Raw genomic sequence first — 25,705 nt, forward strand, 5'->3', positions numbered from 1 at the left:
TACACTTGTTTTTTTTCCTACTCCTTCTCACCTCCTCTTAAGTTAATCCAGCTACTATACATTACAAACTAAATTCCCACTGTAGTACTGTGTAGTTAAAATTCAATGCAAGTTGTGCTGCACAATACAAACTCAACTACTGTGAGAAAAAAAACCCCACATCAAAAACACAACAGAGAGGCGCCCAGGTAGCGTAGCAGTCTATTATGTTCCCTATCAATGTGGGGATCGCCGGTTCGAGTCCCCGTTTTACCCCCGGCTTGGTCGGGCGTCCCTACAGACACAATTGGCCGTGTCTGTGGGTGGGAAGATGGATGTGGGTATGTGTCCTGGTCGCTGCACTAGAGTGTCCTCTGGTCGGTCCGGGTGCCTGTTCGGGGGGGGGGGACTGGGGGAAATAGCGTGATCCTCCCACGCACTACATCCCCCTGGCAAAACTCCTCACTGTCAGGTGAAAAGAAGCAGCTGGTGACTCCACATGTAGCGGAGGAGGCATGTGGTAGTCTGCAGCCCTCCCCGGATCAACAGAGGGGGTGGAGCAGCAACTGGGACGGCTCGGAAGAGTGGGGTAATTGGCTGGATACAACTGGGGAGAAAAGGGGGGCTGGTTCATTTTGGCCCCCACTTTTTTTTTGCATTGCACTCTTACTACCCTTAATCCTTAGAAAAAGGGGAAAAATGCACTTTGGGTAGAGGGTGCTAGGGGGCAGATAAAACCCATTTTCGAGTTTGTTATTCACTTTGAGAGTTGCCCCCTCAGCAGAATGTGTGACTTGCCTGCTGCTGACTTGCTCCCGGTCAAACCGCTGCTCACCATCAGTCTCAGTTGTGTTTGGGAAGTTCCCCCACTCATTCATCACTCTTACAATGACCTCCGGGCGACCTGCTAATCGTGCCCTATTGATACCCCACAAGCTGCCGCACAGTCAACTGGTGTTCACACCAGAAAAACAGAAAAATTTATCAGATGTCCGCCCCCCTGCACCCCCCCCCCCACCCAAGTTCCATTCATCTTGTCTTTTTCACTCGAACTTGTGAGGCAACAACTGTGGCGTTGGAAAGAAAACCCGAGGTGGAGTGTGATATTTCTCAAGTTGTCCAGTGTGCAGTATCGATCCTGCCGTTCTACCAAACTGATGGTTGCGTCGATATTTGATCTACTCTAGTTTCCCGATCGATATGTTAGGGGGAGCGTTTTATATCTGAGCACTTCATATTGGAAAAACCGTAAACATCGGTGGAGTAATGTTCCTTTCCTTATGAATGGAGCCGTTTGAAAGTTGTGACAGTTCCTTATGCCTTGTCTTTGCCCGTACTCACCCCCCCCCATCCCCCCGAATGTGTGTGGTTCTTGGTGAACCCCAGTGCTAACTTGCAAGTGAATGTGTGTGTGGTGTAGGTGGATGTCTGATTTTTTTTGGGGGGGGTGTTCCCCGTTTTTCTCCTCAGTTGTATCCATCCAATTACCCCACTCTTCCGAGCCGTCCCGGTCGCTGCTCCACCCCCTCTGCCGATCTGGGGAGGGCTGCAGACTACCACATGCCCCCTCTGATAAATGTGGAGTCGCCAGCCGTTTCTTTTCACCTGACAGTGAGCAGTTTTGCCAGGGGGATGTAGCGCATGGGAGGATCACGCTATTCCCCCTCCCCCCTGAACAGGCACCCCAACTGACCAGAGGAGGCGCTAGTACAGCGACCAGGACACATACCCACATCTGGCTTCCCATCTGCAGACACGGACAATTGTGTCTGTAGGGACGCCCGACCGAGCCGGAGGCAACACGGGGATTCGAACCGCCCCAGTGATGTCTGTCATTGTTTAGAGAAGTCATAGTATTGTATTGTGCCTGATTAGTGAATGATGCAACACCTGAAGGGAAGGCAGACATGAGCTAATTGATATGAATGAGATGGTATTTTCCTACCATTTAGGTCTTCCCAGCAGTTTTTCTCCGTACTCGTCACTTCATTAGTCAAAGGCCAACCGCACAAGCTTATTGTGGAACATTGCTGCTTGGACCGATCAATGCTATTACATCTATCGATGTATTAAACACGCTCCCCAATCTTCTCTCTTTCTACCTCCATCTGCTTTCTGCCTGCTGATGTTTGCCAGGGTGGCCGGGCTTGTTGCCTCTCAGAATCAGCCAGGTAGTACCTTGCATTATGAACCGTAGTGACGGTCTTGAATATACGTTAAGAAATAAAAAGAAGATGGCCTCACGTGCCCACCTCTCTGACTTTAATGAAGTAAAGACAGTAGTTCTTCGAAATGAAAGTGGAGCGGTTCAAGGTTTTACCTTAATCTTAAATTTCGCCAGTCGATCTTGAATTGCGGAGACACAAAGCGCCTTCTGCTCATCCTATCACAATACCCAGCTCCCTGTGTAGGGTGCTAACAGCAACTGGCCATGAAGCAATTACCTTCTCTATCAAATGGACACTCGTGGCAAATCAATCTTGCCTGAGAAGACGCCAGGGCACACTCAATTTTTAAGGGATCTGCAAAGCACCAGGCAGTGAAATTGGCTTAGACTTTTTGGTATGAAATCTTATCTACTGACTGCCTTACCTCGGCTAAGTCAGGTGTCACCGAATCTGATACACAGGCCTTCATTCGCCGCTGCCGTGCCTGGTGAATTAGCAATAGCCGTCCCTCTTTGTATGCACCTTGTCCGCACCCTGTCTGCCTGCACATCTTACTCTCCCTTTCATGCTTCTGTCTCATTTTCTGTTCATGCATGAACATAAAGCCGGTTTGATTTGGACTTGAATTAGAGCCCGAACGGAGAAGAAGTCGGGCTTTTGTGCGCGGTTCAAATGGGATGTGATAAGCAGGCTGTGTGTACAGAATGTGTGAGCTGCGGTGACGGTATCAGCGATTCACCTCAGTATTCAACAAAGACGTTATGTCTCCGTGGGACCACACAGATCCCCCGTCGTATTACCTGGAGCCCGGGTGACCTTGTGCCGAGACGAGAGGGAAAGGCAGCCAGAAGCCCATCGGCGCAGGTTTAATTACCGCTGGCACAGAGAGGCCCGTTTACTCTGCACCTGTGTGTGTGTGTGCACATGTGAAGGTGCAAGTCTGACACCAGCACAAGGCTCTCCATCAAGAATATACTATTTGGATCGGTGCTCTTTAAAACCCTCTTACATAAGCCACTTCTCTGATATGTGTGATATCACAGAGCTATTTTTGACGTCCCCTTTGAATAAGACCCTTCGGCGTTAGATAAAGACTGAGCTATTCTTTAAATAACACATTGTACCAGTCTGTCGTCTTTGTGTGTCTCTTCGCACAATTTTGCCAGTTGACAGGGATGGATCTGTTGACTTAAGCTTTATTTAATCCATCAAATCAAATGGTTCCTTTCAAGCCTCATGTCAAAATAACCTTTAGCCCCAAACAGCCGACTTGGATTCAGTGGCCCTGCAGTGTCACCACTCTCATCTGAACGTGACCCAGTTTTCGCTTCACAACTGAATAAACTAAAAAAAGAAGAAACAAATGGAAAAATAAAAAAACAACTTCAGAATCTGAATCAGTTTATTTGGCTAAGTATGTGTAGGCCTACCCATACAGGGAAGTTGACTCCGGTTCTTCCATTGCTGTCCATGTACTCACACAGAATAGACATACAGCTAAAACAAAGACAACAAGGTAAACATAAACATTTAACTACTATGTACAGATATACATGTATATAAAAAGTATATTAGAAAGAAAATAATGGCGTATATACAGCGTGCTTAGATTTCTTTATGATGATATCTTTAGGGCGCAGTGGTTAGCGTGGTCGCCTCACAGCAAGAAGGTCCTGGGTTTGAGCCCCGGGGTAGTCCAACCTTGGGGGTCGTCCCGGGTCCTCCTCTGTGTGGAGCTCGCATGTTCTCCCCGTGTCTGTGTGGTTTTCCTCCGGGTGCTCCGGTTTCCTCCGACAGTCCAAAGACATGTAGGTCAGGTGAATCGGCCGTCCTAAATTGTGATAGACTGGCGGCCTGTCTAGGGTGTCTCCCAGCCTTCTGCCCAATGACTGCTGGGATAGGCGCCAGCATCCCCGCGACCCTGGTTGGGATAAGCAGCTTGGATAATGGATGGATGATATCTTAAAACTGTTTAAACTACAGGATATACAATTATATGTACTATATATATATAATTAGATAACTTCAATATATATTTGATGCTTTTGATTGGGGAACAATAGAAAGCACAGTATATTATATCCTCTGTTCTTCTGCTGCTCTGTCGATAACAAGTCTCAGACTCTTTAAGGGAGTGGTAAAGCAATGGTAGCACAGTAGAAATTTTGGCTCTTCATGGAAATAAATGACTGCAATTTAGTCCTGATGTAGCACGGGTCTGCAGGATCGTTCCTCCATGCCTTGCTGGACCACATGACACAAATTGGTGCAAGGTGACATGAACTTATACTGAGACATGGTTCTGAAACCTCTAAGCCTTTGGCTCCATACATCAGTAGACCTGTGGAGTCCTTCCTTTCTTTTGGGCATGACCTAGCTTTCTCTTCAAAATGGTAGGAAATTGAGAATTGATTTTTGATTTGGCTGTTTTTCCGTGATCGTCCCGTCTTGTAAATATCAAACAACATTATTTGAATTGATGCATTTCTTTTTCAAGAATTTGAAGTATGGTGGCCTGCCATGTTTAGAAACGCACCAAATTTACTTTGAGCATACACAATTTCAAGTGGATGTAAGCCAATGTATCTAAAGAAGAAATGATACTGCAGTCCCTCGTAAGCATTATAGTGTAGACTAGGTCTTTGTGTTGTCATAAACTATTGTCTCATCTTACCAAAGCCCCCTAAAAACTTAGTGTACTGACAGGGATTAATCAGGGGTCATATTGGATTTCTCAGATCAAATAATAGATCTGATGGGGCGTCCAGGTAGCATAGCGGTCTATTCCATTGCCTACCAACACGGGGAATCGCCGGTTCAAATCCCCGTGTTACCTCCGGCTTGGTCGGGCGTCCCTACAAACACAATTGGCTGTGTCTGCGGGTGGGAAGCCGGATGTGTGTATGTGTCCTGGTCGCTGCACTAGCGCCTCCTCTGGTCGGTCGGGGGCGCCTGTTCGGGGGGGAGGGGAAACTGGGGGTAATAGCGTGATCCTCCCACTTGCTACGTCCTCCTGGTGAAACTCCTCACTGTCAGGTGAAAAGCACCCAGCAACTCCATATGTATCGGAGGAGACATATGGTAGTCTGCAGCCCTCCCTGGATCAGCAGAGGGGGTGGAGCAGCGACCAGGATGGCTCGGAAGAGTGGGGTAATTTGCCAGGTACGATTGGGAGAAAAGGGGGTGGGGGGAACAGCTCTGTGCATTCATCTGACTGATTCTGCACTAAAAATAATAATAAAACGTATCACCACTTACATTTGCTTGTGCCATTTCAAGCTCAAACTAAGCAAACAACTAATAGCAGTGGCAACTGCTGACATGAGAAAATAAGCTAATCATTTTTTTTCTGTATGGGGATTTTTGATTTGGCCTGGTGTTGACACCTTGGAAAAAAATAGAAAAGTGGCATTCCAACTCCCACACAGCAGCCTAAGCCGAGCCGGCGTAGAGGAGCACCTGAGGGGACAGGAGTAGAGTTCTCCACAGGGGGGTCATGGGAGGCCTGGATGCAGTCGATGTGTTTTAGAGGGAAAATCGCTCGCTCTTATTGGAGATCCATGGGCGCTTCTCCCAGTGTGGGTGTAGCAAACAGCCTTAGCTAAATGGAGATTAAGACAGGAGTCAAAAGACCCCTTAAAGCCCTTTAAGACTGGGGGATGATTTTGGATTTAACACTGGTAGCAAGATAAAGGCCTTTTCTTTCCGCATAATTGACAGCTTTAATCTGTGTTGTTCAAAACGCCTTGCCCGGATGATGTGTGAAGACAAATGCCTATGGGGGTGCAAAAAAAAAAAAAAGCAACCGTGATTGTGTTCTGTGTTGTAGTTCGAGTGGTACCTTCAAGTTGGGCAAAGAAACTCTAGAAACAAGAAACGATTGGGCTCCACTGAGACGAGGATAGACATTGACAGGAGCATAGTCAGAATGTCATCTGGGAACACTTTCATTTAGGTAAATCCAACAAAATGTAACTTAACAATACTCTCATGGCCGCTGACCATGCAAAGTTGAGGGTAATGTGCCGTGAACAGCAATTACTTGCACTGAAGATGCGTAGGTAAGCATGATCAGCCCTGCTGTATGAAAAGGACTTTTGACTCACCGAAGTGTACTTATTTTCTGCAAGCCCCACGAGCCAAGCTGCGCTCTCTTGGACCACATGTAGCATTTAAGGTCATTTAAAGGAATTGTGTTATTATGTGTTCAATGGGAGCAGATTCAGAAAAGTTTATGCCATTGATCTTGCAGGAAAAGATCATTTTTAGCCCATGGCTAAATTGAGCTGTAAGTGATCAAGGGTTGAACTTACTTAACATCTTACAGTAGTTTTGGTCAATATTGTGAATGACAAATTCATATGGTCAGCAAGTCAAACGCTGCACTGATTCAAACCAGGAAATAAAACTTTGAATCTGGGGCTCAGTGATTTAGCATCTCAGTTCATGAATTTGCTAGCATCTGCAAACCTAGCAAGACAATATTCACATATAATATAGTTCTTTGGATGTAATTTTATGAATTTTGGTCTATATATTAAATATGCCTTTGCAAGCAGAAGTACCCATTTGTAACAGACTTATAATTAAGCATTTCTGTGCTGCTGTCAAGTTCTGGCCCGGTTCTTTGCCCTGAAATAAGAGAGAGAGAGAGACGGATGGACAACAGACAGACAGACTGTCGGACAATTAGACTACTACTACTACTACTACTTTCAGATGCTGCCGTTAGGGGTCGCCACAGCGGATCATCCGTTTCCATCTCTTCCTGTCCTCTGCATCTTCCTCTGTCACACCAGCCACCTGCATGTTCTCCCTCACCACATCCATAAACCTCCTCTTTGGCCTTCCTCTTCCCTGGCAGCTCCATATTCAGCGTCCTTCTCCCAATATACCCAGCATCTCTCCTCCACACATGTCCAAGCCATCTCAACCTTGCCTCTCTTGCTTTGTCGGACAATCAGACAAAGATAAACATAAATCTGGGGTGTAAACAGTGCCCTTGACTTGACTCGACCTTTTAGCGTGGCAATGACACATCATGTAAAACAATATTCTCTGAGATCTCGTCTTGATGCATGCTCAATAATCCAGGTAAGAAAATCAAAGAAGGTTGAATCAGTTCATCTGGATACAACGTTTATTGACGGATACATTTCATCTAAGTGACATGTGAAGAGGTCACTTAGTTGAGTGATGAAATGCATCCGCCAGTAAACATTGTATCCAGATGAACTGATTCAACCTTCTTTGAACTCTGAGATCTCATATTTGGATGCCCCTGCAGGTGGTGTGGGGCAGTCTTGCCTCTGAAGAGCTGATAGGCCATAAATACAGTAAAAAATAAAATAAAATTAAAAGTCATTTGAACCGTACAGTGTTGGATCTCGCCTGTCTACTCTGGTGCAATCTCGTTGTCTCAGTGTGTACCCACCTGCAAGTCATGATCTGAATGCAGAAATTAATTACATCTCTTTTTGCCTCCAGAGAAAATGAGTGCCTATTTCGAATAATGTGCTGGAAAGTGGAAGTGAAAAGGCAAGACTTGATTTGTATGTAAATGAAAGGTGGGAAAGGATGGGGTTAGGGACAACGGTGATAGTTGTGATGGTGGTTGTGTGTGTATGTGTGTGTGTGTGGGGGGGGGTGTAATGTGTGTATTTTTTTCCTGTTTTTGAGAATATGCCCTAGAGCCAGCCTACAATTACTATGCGACAGTGCAATGGCACTGCTGCCACATTATGTCAAGTCTGTCTCAATAAATTCTTAGTGTGTGTGTGTGTGTGTGTGTGTGTGTGTGTGCGCGTATGCCTGCGTGTGTGCAATCATTAGATAAACAACAATAATATTAATATGTCATGGCAAGTGCAACAAATCACCCGATATCACACCAGCGATGCACAGCGGGAAATATCATCATTGTGTCTGTTTTACAAGAATACACATCGAATTTCACCGCACTTGCATTTACCAAGCCAATAAACAGCTTAACTGTAGCTACAGACCAACATTTCTAATTTATGAATATGCTGACTTTAGTGCTTATGCTCGCCATGTCATATTTTGTCCGTTTCTGTGGTAAATGCTCTGTGGAAAAAAAAAAACACTTTCAAAACTCGCCTTTGGAAGTTTGGTGCACAATCCTTGCAAAACTCGAATTGATCTAAATGTGCTTAGGTTGCAGTGTTTGAACTGGATAATAGGCGTGTCTAAAAAAAAGGGAATTAGCGTTTGAGTTTCAGCACATCTTATTCCTTATCCCTAGTCTAGGGGGTTGGGGTGGGGGAGACGGGGAGGTTAAAAGAGAAACTTGTTTCAGACTGCAGGTGAAGCCAGGAGAGCGAGAGAAAATGCGTTTATCTTTTCAGTCCAGAGATGAGTCACGTTCTTAAACAGCCCTCTCCATTCAAACACACAGAAAGACACAAAAACACGCACAATTTGAGACACACACATGCACCATACACAGTCTAGTGCTGTATGGAGTGAGGTGAGGTCATGCAGGCATCTCTTGGACCGTCACTCCCACCCAGCATTTCCAGTCTTTCACTGGGCACTTTGTGGAGGTGCTAGCTTAGCTGATGTTTCAAGGGATATGAAAGTGTTGATTTGTTCACACCCCTCCAGTTAACTCTCGGGGAATGTGTGTTAGTGCATGCATGCGTGTGTATGCCGGAGTTTGACTGTGTATCCATCACTGTCACATTTTGCCACAGCTGTATCCCTGAAGGGCGGCACGGTGGTGCAGTGGTTAGCGCTGTCGCCTCACAGGAAAAAGGTCCTGGGTTCGAACCCCGGGGTAGTCCAATCTTGCGGTTCGTCCTCTGTGTGGAGTTTGCATGTTCTCCCTCTGTCTGCATGGGTTTCCTCCGGGTGCTCCAGTTTCCACCCACAGTCCAAAGACATGTAGGTCAGGCGAATCGGCCATGCTAAATTGTCCCTAGGTGTGAATGTGTGTGTGTGTGTGTGTGTGGATCCTGTGATGGCCTGGCGGCCTGTCCAAAGTGTCTCCCCGCCTGTCGCCCATTGACTGCTGGGATAGGCTCCAGCATCCCCGCGACCCTGAGAGCAGGATAAGCGGTTTGGATAATTGATGGCTGTATCCCTGAAATGGAAAAAGGCCATTGCCAAAGCTCAAGCTTGGCCTAAACACTGTCATCAACGATGTAGGTTCAATGACACTCAACAGCACCAGTAGTTCTGCCACAGCCCAAATGCCCCTCTTGTAGCCTATGTATATACTATACTGAAAGTACTGGGCGGCATGGCTCAGGAGGTTGAGCGGGTCGTGTAGTAATTGAAAGGTTGCTGGTTCGATCCCCGGCTCCTGTGGAGAGCATGTCAACGTGTCCTTGAGCAAGACACTGAACCCCAAACTCCTCCTAGCAGGTTGGCTCCTTGCATGGCAGCCTCCACCATCAGTGTATGAATGAGTGTGTGAATGGGTGAATGAGTGAGGGAGTACACTGTGAAGCGCTTTGAGTGGTCGGTAGAAAAGTACAATATAAATGCAACGCAGCAACTGAAGAATTGAGCACTGACTGTATTTCACCCCCTGTTGTCGTTTCAGCTGTCCTTTGCGGCGACGACGCCGGTTCTGGCAGACAAGAAAAAATATCCCAACTTCTTCCGGACCGTTCCATCTGACAACGCGGTGAACCCGGCCGTGGTGAAGTTCCTCAACTTCTACAACTGGAGCCGCGTGGGGACACTCACGCAGGACGTTCAGAGATTCTCAGAGGTCAGTCCTTCATTGTCTTCTGTGCGGGGGGCCACCACTGCATCCACAGTTTTGAAGTTTCTGAAAGTTGCAGAGGAAAGGAAAGAGCGAGACCGAGCTCAGATGGCAAAATCTGAGCCATTCAGTTGAGTTGTAAATGATTTTTTTCTATTTGAATTGTTTATTGCAGGGATGAGGTGCAGTCATGAGGTATGGCATGAATACTGCGAGGAGATTCTTTTCTAAAAACCTGAATTCTGGCCCTTTATGTTCATTGCGAGATTTGAACTTTTAATCAAAAAAAAAATTCAGCTTTACACAGGATTCCCGTCTATTATCTAGGCTTGTTCACTTAATGCTTTTAACAACACACACACACACACACACACACACACACACACACACACACACACACACACACACACACACAGACCCTATAACCTAAAGGTGGAGAAATAAAGAGAACAAAGCTTTTAATTTGTTATTCCATCAGGCGACCACGCCTGCAGCTGCTTTTCATGACAATGACACTGAATTGCAGATTGACTTTGTGAGCTCACGGGTTTTCTTTTAACGAGAAACGTTGTGCCTACACCCATAAACACCTTGAACTTTTCAGTTAATTTCTTGATGACATAAAATTTCCTGGCCGGCACCTTACCTAGCCTTGGAAGATGAGTATTTTCAGATTTCCGGCAGCGAGGCCAAACTGCTCGAACGTCAGCCGGATCCTGCAGGTGGCCTGATGTCTCCTGTCAGTTGAATGGAAAATTGCATTGATAAATATTGTGTAGCGTGTACAAATCGGTTGATTTCAGGCTGAATATAAGGAGAAGACTCAGTCATACACACAGCCCGGGAGCTGTACACACCAATACAGGACAATGATTGGCAGGTTTTTATCAGCCCCGCTATTCAGATAATGCCAACATGATTTGAGTGGGTGGCAATCGTCGTCCAGGCTGAAAGCAATTAAATATCTATTCAACTCTGGTTGACTGGAAGAATGTGCTTAAATCATCACAGCCCCCCCCCTCCCCCACGTCAATCCCTCCCACTTGAAACTCTGTGCTTGACTCTGAGGAAATCTGTTGATTAACATTTTTAACCAGGAGCCTACTGTGTACTTTTTACACCGCTGTAAGTTTCCAGCGACAAACAGAAACAATACAGCCAATGAGAGAGCGGACGTGAGTTACCAGCCACTTTTACACGAGCGGATGTATTTCATAATATAAATCAGAGCTGTAATGAGTTGTGTGTGTGTGTGTGTGTGGGGGGGGGGGGGTTACCAAGGCTGGATTACGGACCGGGCATGCCAGGCGAGTGCCCCACGAGGGGCCCCAAAAGGTCAGGGGTATTGTGTTCGCGTATGGTAGGGATCCCCAATCTTACCCTACAAGGGACATTTGTTCCAACCCTGCGTCGCGATGCAGGGCCCAAGCTGGTCTCTATCGATGCGGGGCCCCCGAGCTACAGTCTCTACTGATGCAGGGCCCCAAGCTTCATTCTTTCATTGTGTATAGTTAAACAAATGTGCTAGCTAGAATGTCCATACTGAAAAATAATTAAACAGATAGTCTTACTAAAATATGCCCATATTTCACTAAATTATTTGCTCGGAAATTCCTGTTGGTAAGCCGTTGTAAGTGGGAAGAAGGCTTTGCAATATGTTTGCGATGCTGTGAACTGCTATTCTCATGTTTGTTTTGTGATTCAAAATTGTGTCATACTTTGTAGTCGCCATCCGAATCCCATGCAGATTGGTATAGCGTCGACTACCATGTTGGCTATTTGCATTAGTTTTACATTTAACAATGTTTAGTATTGTTTGCATAGCCTATCTGACAGGGGGCAATGTATGTTCATGCCCTGGGGCCCCCTGGTGGGTTAATCTGGCTATGGGGGTTACCCCCTTTTTTCTCCCCAATTGTATCCGGCCAGTTACCCCACTCTTCCGAGCCGCCCCGGTCTCTGCTCCACCCCCTCTGCTGATCCAGGGAGGGCTGCAGACTACCACATACCTCCTCTGATACATGTGGAATTGTCAGCTGCTTCTTTTCACCTGACAGGAGTTTCACCAGGGGGCCGTAGCGCGTGGGAGGATCACGCTGTTGCCCACAGTTCCCCCTCCCCCCTGAACAGGTGCCCCAACCAACCAGAGGAGGCGTTAGTGCAGCGATCAGGACACACACCCACATCCGGCTTCCCACCCGCAGACACAGCCAGTTGTGTCTGTAGGGACGCCCGACCAAGCCAGAGGTAACACGGGGATTCGAACCGGCGATCCCTGTGTTGGAAGGCAACGGAATAGACCGCCACGCCACCTGGACGCCCAATAGATGTTGCTCTATCGTCACACAATATATATCATCATATCGCACGAGCCTATCTCCAAGAGCCCAAATCCCTTTATCGCCTCGCACCTGGAGACACCAAATGGCTCAGGACGGGAGAGAGACGGAGGGCCCGGTTCTGTCAGCCTGCTGTGAGACTGGCCTCTAATCCTCTTTTGCAAGTATGCAAGCGTCTCCGCCACACTCTGCAGTTGTTGCAGTCCTTTGTCAAGTTCAGAACGTGGTGATTTTTGGGGGCATTGTGAAGTTACCGGGTTGTGCGGGAAGTTGAGTGGCTCGTGAGATTTGACACACATCTGCAGTCTTTGTGGGTTTGTGTGGATGATGTCAAAGAAAAGAGAAAATACACAGTGACAAAATGCACGCACAACTTCTTTGTTCTTATGCAGGTGCCACACTGTGGTCATTGTGTTAGTGTGAACTGCATGAATGTTTGTGTGTTGATAAATGTGCATATTGTGTTGTGCGTGCATGCATGCATGCATCCACCCACGTGTTGAGGCGCCATACCTCATCGTTGCCACCTCTGCTTTTCTCTGCCATCTCTCTCTCACTCTCTCTCTCTTTGCCATCTCTCTCTCGTTTTCTCTCTGCCATCTCTCTCTCACTCTCTCGTTTTCTCTTTGCCATCTCTCTCTCGCTCTCTCTCTTTCACTGCCATCTCGCTCTCTGCCATCTCTCTCTCTCTCACTCTCTGCCATGTCTCTCTCTTGCTCTCTCTCGCTCTGCCATCTCGCTCTTTCTCTTTCTCGCTGCCATCTCGCTCTCTGCCATCTCTCTCTCTCTCACTCTCTGCCATGTATCTCTCTTGCTCTCTCGCTCTGCCATCTCTCTCTCTCCCTTTTTCTCTCTTTCTTTCTCTGCTATCTCTCCCTCTCTCTCTGCATTCTCTCTCGCTCTCTCTGCCATCTCTGTCTCTGCCATCTCGCTCCCTCTCTCTGCCATCTCTCTCTCTCTCGCCAATCTCTGCAGTGCTGTGTCCCATGGAGACTGCTTGCAAGGTTAATGTTACGTAATCCTTGTTAAGGATGTGGCACGCACACACACACACGCACACACGCACACACACAGTGCCCTTCTGTACTATAACATGTTAGCAAAGTGAAATGCAGTTCGTCATTTCATTTATAGATCCTCCGTAGATATACATGCCACAATACACTTGGATACTTATAGGTGCACGGGCACTGCAAACACAACATACTAACACATGCACACACACACACACACACACACACACACACACACAGACTCTATTATAGTAAGAGATGAGAATGGAAAATGATGTGTAATTGCTAGCATGGAGCTGTCTGCCCACATCACAAAGCATGCACACAAACACACACACACACACACACACACAGAAACTCTCTTGCTCTCCAATCAACATTATTGAGATTGGCAGACAAACGGTGCTCCCCCTGGATCCCAGTAGTCATCAGTCAGTTGCCAGACCTGGCTGAGAATGGGATTAGGATTTGGTACGCTGGCTAGAATCCAGCAGGCTGGCATGCTCCATTACACTATGGCTGTGACTACTGATATACAGTAGCAACACGAATTCAACACACATTACACTTGACACGGATAGTGGGGTTTAAAGGGTTAACATGGTCTAGGTGTTTACTGGGACTGTTTTCTACACATCACAGTATCCTTATGAGAAAAAATATTGTTTTAACTGATAACCAGTGAAGAGAAGCCACAACTGACAGATGATTTTGTGTTTGTAGCAAGCATCTGCATTCATCCCTCTTGTACCATTTATATCCTGAGGTCTCCATATCCATCCTATCATCTCCTGCTGCAACAACCCGTAGGGTATATATACATATATATACACTACCGTTCAAAAGTTTGGGATCACATTGAAATGTCCATATTTTTGAAGGAAAAGCACTGTACTGTTCAATGAAGATAACTTTAAACTAGTCTTAACTTTAAAGAAATACACTCTATACATTGCTAATGTGGTAAATGACTATTCTAGCTGCAAATGTCTGGTTTTTGGTGCAATATCTACATAGGTGTATAGAGGCCCATTTCAAGCAACTATCACTCCAGTGTTCTAATGGTACAATGTGTTTGCTCATTGGCTCAGAAGGCTAATTGATGATTAGAAAACCCTTGTGCAATCATGTTCACACATCTGAAAACAGTTTAGCTCGTTACAGAAGCTACAAAACTGACCTTCCTTTGAGCAGATTGAGTTTCTGGAGCATCACATTTGTGGGGTCAATTAAACGCTCAAAATGGCCAGAAAAAGAGAACTTTCATCTGAAACTCGACAGTCTATTCTTGTTCTTAGAAATGAAGGCTATTCCATGCGAGAAATTGCTAAGAAATTGAAGATTTCCTACACCGGTGTGTACTACTCCCTTCAGAGGACAGCACAAACAGGCTCTAACCAGAGTAGAAAAAGAAGTGGGAGGCCGCGTTGCACAACTGAGCAAGAAGATAAGTACATTAGAGTCTCTAGTTTGAGAAACAGACGCCTCACAGGTCCCCAACTGGCATCTTCATTAAATAGTACCCGCAAAACACCAGTGTCAACATCTACAGTGAAGAGGCGGCTGCGGGATTCTGGGCTTCAGGGCAGAGTGGCAAAGAAAAAGCCATATCTGAGACTGACCAATAAAAGAAAAAGATTAAGATGGGCAAAAGAACACAGACATTGGACAGAGGAAGACTGGAAAAAAGTGTTGTGGACGGATGAATCCAAGTTTGAGGTGTTTGGATCACAAAGAAGAACGTTTGTGAGACGCAGAACAAATGAAAAGATGCTGGAAGAATGCCTGACGCCATCTGTTAAGCATGGTGGAGGTAATGTGATGGTCTGGGGTTGCTTTGGTGCTGGTAAGGTGGGAGATTTGTACAGGGTGAAAGGGATTCTGAATAAGGAAGGCTATCACTCCATTTTGCAACGCCATGCCATACCCAGTGGACAGCGCTTGATTGGAGCCAATTTCATCCTACAACAGGACAATGACCCTAAACACACCTCCAAATTGTGCAAGAACTATTTAGAGCAGAAGCAGGCAGCTGGTATTCTATCGGTAATGGAGTGGCCAGCGCAGTCACCAGATCTGAACCCCATTGAGCTGTTGTGGGAGCAGCTTGACCGTATGGTACGCAAGAAGTGCCCATCCAACCAATCCAACTTGTGGGAGCTGCTTCTGGAAGCGTGGGGTGCAATTTCTCCAGATTACCTCAACAAATTAACAGCTAGAATGCCAAAGGTCTGCAATGCTGTAATTGCTGCAAATGGAGGATTCTTTGACGAAAGCAAAGTTTGATGTAAAAAAAATCTTATTTCAAATACAAATCATTATTTCTAACCTTGTCAATGTCTTGACTCTATTTTCTATTCATTTCACAACATATGGTGGTGAATAAGTGTGACTTTTCATGGAAAACACAAAATTGTTTGGGTGATCCCAAACTTTTGAACGGTAGTGTATATATACATACACACACACACACACACACACACACACACAAACACACACATTTTCTTCACACTTACACATACATATGTGTACAATATATATATGTGTGTGTACATATGTATATACACATATGTACATATATGTGTATATATACATATATATGTATGTATATGTGTGTATACATATATCCGTGTATATATATTATATATGTGTGTGTACATATATCCATCTATATGTGTGTGTATGTATGTATGTGTGTGTGTATATATATATATATATATAGGTGTGTGTGTATGTGTGTGTGTGTATATACTTAATGCATAGCAGTATCCTGTTTTCCTGTATCTTTGTTGATATTCTGCTCCTCATTAGTTGAGCACTTCTAACACCATTGACGGTTTCAGAAAAATATGCTATATATATACACGTGTGTGTGTGTGTGTGTGTGTGTGTGTGTGTGTGTGTGAGTATGAATGTGTGTGTATTTATGTTGAAAACTTTTAAAACAGCTTGAACAAGCCTTTTCTCTTTCAGTACATGTGAATTCAGAATTCACTAGACGTTTTTCTTCCACAGGCGTCCATTTTTCTATGGTGTTCATTTGTGTTTATGCTATAAAAAAAAAACAACTTTTGATCCCATGTAGATAACGCAACATTTCATCATTAACGCCATTGCATAATTTGTGAAAGCCCACACGAGGAAGCCACCTGATTGCTGGTCATTAGGATGTAGTGCAGCCATTTGTGGTGGTGCTTAGCATGAGCTCATGACTCGCGTCAGAATCCGAACCCGGGGATTTGCATGGCGATGTGACGCGCAGCAGAGCAAGCAGAGGTGCGTGCCAACTTTGTCACATTCCCAGATCCAAACTGTGTGACAAATCGCGCTTGCGTGAACTCGCACAAACTCGTGCACGTACTCACAAGTGCGTTCGGTTTCGCTCCCTCATGCACACATACATCATCATCATCATCATGCACACATACCTCCACAGTCACACTGGCATGGATTTTCAAATGCAGACAGACACACAAAAAAAGCTCACAGACATGTGCTGGAATGTGAGATGTGAGTGACAGACATGCAGACACACACACACACATACGGTGCAACAGTCATTATTGCAAAGGCGTGTCACACTCTGAGCCTGCTTTGAAAGGGTGTTAATGATTTGGGGTTTGGCGGTGGTTGCACATTAACCTGTGTCTGTTTTACAGCGCTCGCCGTATCACCATGAGTCATCAAAAGCCATTCATTACCCACAAACCCTCCTGGCTTTCTCCTTATGCTTGCTGAGCCCGTTCTCATCCCACGGTGTCATTTATTGATGCTGTGGGATGAGAACTGAAAAAGCGCTGAGGCATCTGCATGGGACATGAGGGACCAGGGCACAATAAGGACAACTTCAGGAATCAGGAACGCTTTATTTGTCATTTTATTTGCATACATGAAATGAAACGAAATATCGTTTCCCCCAGCCCACAGCAGTGCAACGCAAAGACAAAAACACACATCCAAAAACTACAAGAACTACAAAAGCACACATATCCAAACTAGCACATACACTATATGTACAAAAGTATTGGGACACACCTCTTAATCATTGAATTCAGGTGTTTCATTCAGACCCTTTGCCACAGGTGTATAAAATCCAGCAGCTAGCCATGCAGTCTGCATTTACAAATATATGTGAAAGAATGGGTCGTTCTGAAGAGCTCAGTGAATTCAAGCGTGGTACTGTCATAGGATGCCACCTTTGCAATAAGTCAGTTCGTGAAATTTCTTCCCTGCTAGATATTCCACGGTCAACTGTAGGTGGTATTGTTGAAAAGTGGAAGCGTTTAGGAACAACGGCAACTCAGCCACGAAGTAGCAGACCACGTAAAGTTACACAGCGGGGTCAACGAGTGCTGAGGCGCATAGTATGTAAAAGTCGCCAACGCTCTGTTGACTCAATAACTGCAGTGTTCCAAACTTCCTCTGGCATTAACATCAGCACAAAAACCGTGTGCCAGAAGCTTTATGGAATGGGTTTCTATGGCCGAGCAGCTGCATGCAAGCCTTACATCACCAAGCACAATGCCAGGCGTTGGATGGAGTGGTGTCAAGCACGCTGCCACTGGACTCTGGAGCAGCAGAAATGTGTTCTGTGGAGTGAATAATCACGCTTCTCTGTCTGGCAGTCTGATGGACGAGTCTAGGTTTGGTGGATGCCAGGAGAACGTTACCTGCATGACTGCATTGTGCCCACTGTAAAGTTTGGTGGAGGGAGGATAATGGTATGGGGTTTTTTTTCAGGGTTTGGGCTAGGCCCCTTAGTGCCAGTGAAGGGAAATCTTAATGCTTCAGCATACCAAGACATTTTGGGCAATTCTATGCTTCCAACTTTGTGGGAACAGTTTGGGGAGGATCCTTTTCTGTTCCAGCATAACTGTGCCCCAGTGCACAAAGCAAGGTCCATTAAGACATGGTTGGGTGAGTTTGGTGTGGAAGAACTTGACTTGCCCACACAGAGCCCTGACCTCAACCCCATCAAACACCTTTGGGATGAACTAGAACGGAGATTGCAAGTCAGGTCTTCTCGTCCGACATCAGTGTCTGACCTCACAAATGCTCTTCTGGATTAATGGGCAAAAATTCCCACAGACACACACCAAAATCTTGTGGAAAGCCTTCCCAAGATGGTGGAAGCTGTTATAGCTGCAAAGTTGGGACCAACTCCATATTAATGCCTATGGATTTAGAATAGGATGTCATAAAAGCTCCTGTAGGTGTAATGGCCAGGTGTCCCAGTACTTTTGTCCATATAGTGTATAGCCAAACCAAACAAATTTTTTTAAAAAAAAATCACTGTCTAGGAGAACGAACGCCAGCCGATGACTGTTGGAACTGCCGGTTCTGCATGGGCTAGCAGTTAGCTTAGCCTGCCCTGCTTCCACGTCCTTTCAGACCGCCTTGGTGTTTCCTCCTCGGGTGGAGCTCCGGGCAGGGCCGTTGGTCCTTGGGTCTACCGGACGCAGCAGACCAAGCTCTCCCAGCCGATCCAGTGCCAGGTCTCCCAGCCAGACACCTTCAATCCCCCGCACTCCACATGACGACACCAAAAACACAGTCAAGGCTAGGCGAGGCCACCACCAGACCGCCCTCAGTGTTATCGGAACTGCCGGTCTGCATGTGCTAGCAGTTAGCTTAGCCTGCCCCACTTCCGCATCCTGTCAGACCGCCCTCAGTCATACCGACCTCCTCGGGTGCAGCTCTGGGCAGGGCCGTGGTCCCTGGGCCCACAGGAGACAGCAGACAAAGCTCTCCTAGCTAATCCAAAGCCAGCTCTCCCAGCCATCAAGCGAAGGCACAAACTTAGACACAGATGTGGACAAAGTCTTCCACTTCTTTCACATCTGTGAGACACAATGGGTTAGCCACTACCTAACTGGAGGGTACCTTCTGTATAATATCTTGACGCTTTGTCAATTGAGTTGCGTCAAAATACAATGCCATGGCGTGAGGCTTGCCTGATACGGGTGTTCTTCATTACTGGGACAATTCTAATCTCTAACGGTTTGAGGTTGCCAAGCTCACCCAATACCCAAATCAGGATTGGTTTGAAAAAATATTGTTTACCTAAACTCTGAACCCGTATTGACGCGCCCACATTAACATGCTGTGTGAAAAAAGGGCCAATCAATTAAACTTGGTGAATATAAAGTCACTGCTTACTCTGAGATCCCGAGCTGCACGGCACACTGACGGGAACAGCAGCGTTTATGAGTTGCAGTTTAATCATAACCTCGTTCTCACCTAATTTTGATGGAAAAAGTTTTCTAAAATCACACTTTTCCAACTACACCACCTAAAATATTCAAAGAGGAGTACTTGGGGGCGTAAAGAATCACAAGCAGGAATTGCCATTTTCAGAATATCCCCCATGTGAAGCCCCTGTGTGTCCCGATGCTTTGTCTCCATTCTGCACAGTGCGTTCAGATGCAGTGCAAAGACACAAGCCTGGCGAGCAGCACGGGGCAGAACCTGCACACAGCATCACCATGCATGTAGATGGACACACACTAGTGTTTAAAAGGGCCGGGCCGGGCTGGTCTGTGCTGTGTTGAAGGCCACGGCTAATGGAGTGGAAGACCGCGTCAGACGGTACCGTGGGTCGAGGATTGCACTGCATTATGTTGTGTGCACCCCAAAGAGGTGACACATGCGCAGGGTGTTCTCCGCGAGCCGTGGCACGGTGCAGGCCCGTTCGCTCTCATTTAGTATAGGGTTGTTTGTGTACAGCCCCGGTGTGTGTGTGTGTGTGTGGGAGGGGGGCAGGGTTGAGGTTATGGATATGTGTATGTATGCATGTCCGCACATCATATTTGTGTTTTCTTTTGCTCATTAAGCATTTGTGTGTTTGTGTCAGACGGGGGGGGGGGGGGAGAGAGAGTGTGTGTGTGTGTGTGTGTGTGTGTGTATGTGTGTGTGTGTCATTGTCCGTGTTTGCTGGGGCTTGGTAAAGCCCAGCCTATAAATAGAGTCATATTGTGGTAATGTCCTTTCCCAGCGTTGGTGCATTAAACACTTCTAACACTCGATGCATCCGACACTGTCATCTTGTCAATCCTGTGTGTGTGTGTGTGTGTGTGTGTGTGTGTGTGTGTATGTGTGTGTGCGTGCATGTGTGTGCGCGTTTATACACATGCCTGTGTGTGTGTGTGTGTGTGTGTGTGCGTGTATACACTTGCCTGTGTGAGCGTGTGTGTGTGTGTGTGTGTGTGTGTGTGTGTGTGTGTGCATGTGTGCGTGTACAACAGGATTATTCCTCATCTGTATTTACTGCTGGGGATTCCCAGGCTGTCCCAGACAATGGACGATGTTATGTTACTCAGCAAAGCTGCCTCCTTTTCCCCTCCCATCTTCACCCTGCCCCACCTCCCCTCCATCACTCTCTTGCTCTCTCTTTCCCTCTCTGTCTGTCTGTTTGTCTGTCTCTCTCTGTGTCTGTCTCTGTCTCTCCCCCTCCCTCTCTCTCTCTCTCTCCCTCTCCCGCTCCCTCTCTCTCGCCCCTCCCTCCTCTCTCTTTCTCACCTCCCCCTCTGTCTGTCTCTGTCTCTCCCTCTTTTAATAGCTCTCTCTCTTTCTCGCTCAATTCAGTGCAATTCAGAATGGCTTTATTGGCATGATATAACACTGTACATCCTGCCAAAGCAAGGGTTTAAACATTGAAAAGCTCAACATTCACTAGAAAGCATTATTGAAAACTCTCTCTCTCTCTCTCTCTCTCTCTCTCTCTCTCTCTCTCTCTCTCTCTCTCTCTCTCTCTCTCTCTCTCTCTCTCTCTCTCTCTCTCTGTCTTTTCATGCACACACTTTTTCGGTACACAGAGGGATTTTTCCTTTTCCAGCCCAATGGAAAAATCACCAGCTAACCATTAAAAAAAAATCTCTTGTGACAAGGACTCTCTCCTTGGAGGACTGTACTTGTCCTTGTGTGTGTGTGTGTGTGTGTGTGTGTGCGCGCGCCCCCTCGGTGCACGTAAACACAGTATGACAAGTATAATATTTAGTACCTACATGTCGTGTCGTGTTGTGTTGTGTTGTGCTGTGTTGTGTTGTGTTGTGCTGTGTTGTGCTGTGTTGTGCTGTGTTGTGGTGTGTTGTGCTGTGTTGTGCTGTGTTGTGGTGTGGTGTGAGTATGTGTGTGTGCTTGATGGTTGGTGTTCCCTCCGCCTGCATGTGCAGTCCACCACGCTGCGCTGCACATCACAGATGACCAGCCACCGTGCCTTTCTATTCAGAGCCAGCCAGCCTCCTGTTAGCATCACAGCGGAGTCAGAACCAGAACCAGAACCATATTTCAGCACAGCAGCTGGGCCTCTCAGATCGGCCGTCAGCACGACACGGCGTGGTGCCGTGTTCTGACCACGAGGCCTGCTGTTAGTCAAGAGCAGAACCAGGTCGTACTGATTCAGCGCCAGCCTCGCTGGTGTTTCAGCTCAGCGAGGGGCTGTTTGTGGGCCGCTGAATGATGCAGCGCTCCTCCCTCTTGGAGCACGAGGAAGTGGGCCGGGGGGGGGGCATTTATAACGGGTTACAATGAGGAAAATGGATATAGGGTCCTTCATTGCCTGTGAAATTGCAACCGTGTTCTCGCCGATTACACAAAACGGTTGCGACGGTTCTAATTTAAAGAGCACCGGCAGACATCCTGTACCGGGGCACTAGTCTGGTTTCAAGGCTCGGGTTGTGTGAAGTACCACCCGGCTGCCCTCAAGACGGCTTTCCTTCCTTGTGCGGCTTCACTCTTGTGTTGCAGCTATTCAAAGGGAGCGTGTGTGTGTGTGTGTGTAAATGCAAGTGTACCCTTTATAAATTTGTGTTCAGTTGTGCATCTACATCTATTGTACCCTGTGAGTGTGCTCCCATCACAGTACTTCACATGGTCCTTGTTAGACTGGCACACACACACACACACACACACGCACACACACACACACACACACACAGGGGGCCTTTGCAGGCTGTCATACTCAATCTCCACAACAACGGTTTGGTAAAGCTCATCCCGGCTGGCACACATGCACCTTCTCATGCCTCCACGTTCCCCCCTGCTGCCAACCTCTTGGTGGGGGGGCTCCGGCCCGGCGGCCGCAGGGGATGGCCAGGGGAGATTGGGGAATTAGGCCAAGGAGAGGAGAGGAGAGGAGCGGACCCCCGGCGGTGGACCTCAATCAGTCGACCGCTCTGCTGAAACATAACGCCGTTGGTAGAATTACGGCTTGATTTGTGGGTGGGAGGGTAGGGGGATGAATCAGAGAGAATGTGTGTGTGTGTGTGTGTGTGTGTGTGGCCATGTTTGTGGGGTTGTCAGTACGATAAAGCACCCGGAGCCCTCCATCACAGCGGGGTACCTCGGTTCTCCTCTGTTCTCCTCGCTCCCTCTGATCACATTATTCACCATTCCCACCGACTCGGTAGCTCAGAGCAGGCGCAGTGCCGCTGCAGGTACATTTAAAGTGGTCCCCGTGTGTCTTCTGCCAGTCAGGCCTCACAGTACTTGCTGAGGTGACTCAACAGTGTCGTGTCCCCTGCTCTTACAAACACAGTCAGAGGAGGAAGGAGCGCCGAATAGCTCCTGAATCCCGTGACTGTTTACTGCCTTCCTTCACGGGGAGACGGAGTGAGTCTGTCTGGATGGATATATTGAGATATTTTGGTGTGCACGGTATCGTCGGGACGGAATTTGAACTTTAAATGATCCCACAGCTAATCGTCTCTGACTCACGGAAATGAAACGTAACCCCCCCCCCCCCCGGCTACCTGTCGGTCTCTTTTTATTCCTCCACCCTTGGATCCCTCCCGTCTTGTGTACCTGAGTCCCTCTACGCTAGTGGGTTTCAGTTCAGTCCACCGGTGCTGCTGGTGGTCTGTTAACTACGCTCACCTGTTGTGTCAGGTCCAAAAACTCCTTCCTCCACCCTGCTGCTCTTCCACCTCCTCATCTTCCATGTCTTCCACAGCACCCGCCCAAGCTCAAACCCTCCTCTCCACAGCAAGGCCTTCCATGTCAATGGCTGGTCATCTCTCTTCAGATAGCAGACAGCTCTCTCTGTCTGTCTGCCCGTCTGTCTGCCCGTCTGCCTGCCCATCTGCCTGCCCATCTGCCTGCACATCTACCTGTCTGTCTGTCTGCCCGTCTGCCTGCCTGCCTGTCTGTCTGCCTGCCTGCCTGCCTGTCTGTCTGGCTGCTCATCTGGCTGCCCATCTCTGTCTGTCTGCCTGTCTGTCTGTCTCTCTGTCTGTCTGCCTGCCTGCCTGCCCATCTGTCTGTCCGTCTGTCTTTCTGCCTGTCTGCCTCTCTGCCCGTCTGTCTGTCTGCCTGTGTGTCTGCCTGTCTGTCTGTCTCTCTGTCTCTCCCCACCTCTCGCTCTTCTGTTTTTGTCTCTTGTGACCTCTCTCACCTCCACCACTGTGTTTCTCTCTCGCCCTCCTTACATAGGCCCAGTAATGTGCGACCCATGTTTTGTTTCTGTAAGCTGACGTGTGAGGCTGAAGTCTCTGACTTTCCTCCGCGAGCAAGTCGTTATTTCACCCGTCTGAAACCAGATGACGGCGCGGTGACTGTTGGACAGATAGTCGATATGTGAGACCAGAGCAGCGTTGCGACACAGGTCACTGTCGCAGGCAGAGACAAACAGACCTGCTGCAACCGATTTACTCGGCATGTGAACAAGATGTACCAGCCGTTGTCGCTTGTGCCCCGTCAGCTCTCCGGTACATAGTCCCCCCCCCCCCCCTGCCTCCACAGACCAATGCTAACCCCGCAACGCTGCTCTACGGTCATATTGATTGGTTGTCCAACACAAGCAGGACCACGTCGGCGTCACGTTTCGATCTTTTTTTCCTGCTGGAGTTGTTTCCAACACCTATACGTGTTTGCCGCTGCACCCGTGTTCATCCTACTCACCCCAAAAAGGTCCTGCAGCGTTGTGCGGAGACAAGACGGTGTCTTCAGCCCCGGTGAAAATGCCAGCGAGGCTTATGTAACCTCACTCCATTATGCAGATGATGAAATAACAACTTATTAGTGGACAAAAACTCCGGATTTCACATTGAATGGACGGTTGCATAGTCAGTGGACCTTTCTGCATGATGTGGTCTCATCCCATCTCATGTGGGATGTGGTCTCATCCCACATCTACATGAGGGTCTCCTCCAGCGGCAGGGACTCCTCGTGTCGCTGGCGCAGCACTGCGAATGTGAATGAGAATCCATGAGGATGTTTTCGCGTCTCGGAGGGGTTTTATTTTATTCAGATATGAGCTGACAGTGAGGAATGAGGTTGGTTTGCTGATACTGAACGCAGGTTAACAGACCAGTGGGCCAGGTGTCTGCAGCACGGATGTGTATGACAGACAGATAGACCTGTAGAGTAGGTGGCTGTGGAGAGGGAATGGATGGAAGGATCAGATAAGGATGGGGGGGAATACAGTTCCTCCATTGTAGTCAACCATGCTCACTTGTTCTCTCTCTCTCTCTCTCTCTCTCTCTCTCTCTCTCTCTCTCTCTCTCTCTCTCTCTCTCTCTCTCTCTCTCTCTCTCTCTCTCTCTCTCTCTCTCTCTCTCTCTCTCTCTCCCTCCCCTCAGGTGAGGAATGACCTGACCAATGAGCTGGAGAAAGCAGACATCCAGATTGCCGACACCGAAAGTTTCTCCAACGATCCCTGTGTCAACGTAAAGAAGCTCAAGGTGAGCAACACGTGGCAAACCAAACCGAGCACTCGGCATTGTATTCATCCGTTCACTCTCTATAGCCACATCATCTGATCCGGACTCACATGGCACCGGAGCCCACCCAGGCCGGCCCCGGGTGCAAGATCATGAGGCAGGACACACACACACACACACACACACACACACACACGGGCTTATTCTCACTCACGTTTACAGCTATGAGCAGATTTTAGAGTCTCCGGTAAAGCTAATATGCATGTCTTTGTCATGTGGGAGGAAACCAGAGTACCTGGAGGGGCACTTGCGTACAAATACAAGAAGAGCTGTACGAGCAGCTGTTGTACAAGTGTGAGTAGGCAGACCATCTGCATGGAACATAGGCGTGAATATATTTATGAACCCAAATTAATTGATTCACGGCAAGCTGGATCCAAATTTTTATTTTTTTCGGATCCCCCCCCCCTTTTCTCCCCGATTGTATCCAGCCGCTCTTCCGAGCCGTCCTGGTCGCTGCCCCACCCCCTCTGCTGATCCGGGGAGGGCTGCACACTACCGCATGCCTCCTCCGATACACGTGGAGTCGCCAGCCGCTTCTTTTCACCTGACGGCGAGGAGTTTCGCCAGGGGGACGTAGCACATGGGAGGATCACGCTATTCCTCCCCCTGAACAGGCACCCCGCCTGACCAGAGGAGGCGCTAGTGCAGCGACCAGGACATATGCACACATCCGGCTTCCCGCCCGCATACTCGGCCGATTGTGTCTGTAGCGACGCCCGACAAAGCCGGCGGTAACACGGGGATTCGAACC

The 25,705-nt window shown here is 47.6% G+C and overlaps 1 protein-coding gene across 1 annotated transcript in view; it reads left to right on the top strand.

Annotated features, from left to right (window-relative positions):
* gabbr2 (gamma-aminobutyric acid (GABA) B receptor, 2) overlaps positions 1-25,705 on the top strand; it is a 296,990-nt gene that overhangs the window by 136,105 nt on the left and 135,180 nt on the right. The window contains exons 3-4 of the mRNA XM_056298819.1: positions 9,718-9,888; positions 24,811-24,912. Coding sequence (XP_056154794.1) covers positions 9,718-9,888; positions 24,811-24,912 — 273 coding nt within the window. The remainder of the gene's footprint in view (positions 1-9,717; positions 9,889-24,810; positions 24,913-25,705) is intronic.

This window comes from Lampris incognitus, chromosome 18 (genome assembly GCF_029633865.1).
Source record: "Lampris incognitus isolate fLamInc1 chromosome 18, fLamInc1.hap2, whole genome shotgun sequence".
NCBI classification, from domain to species: domain Eukaryota; kingdom Metazoa; phylum Chordata; class Actinopteri; order Lampriformes; family Lampridae; genus Lampris; species Lampris incognitus.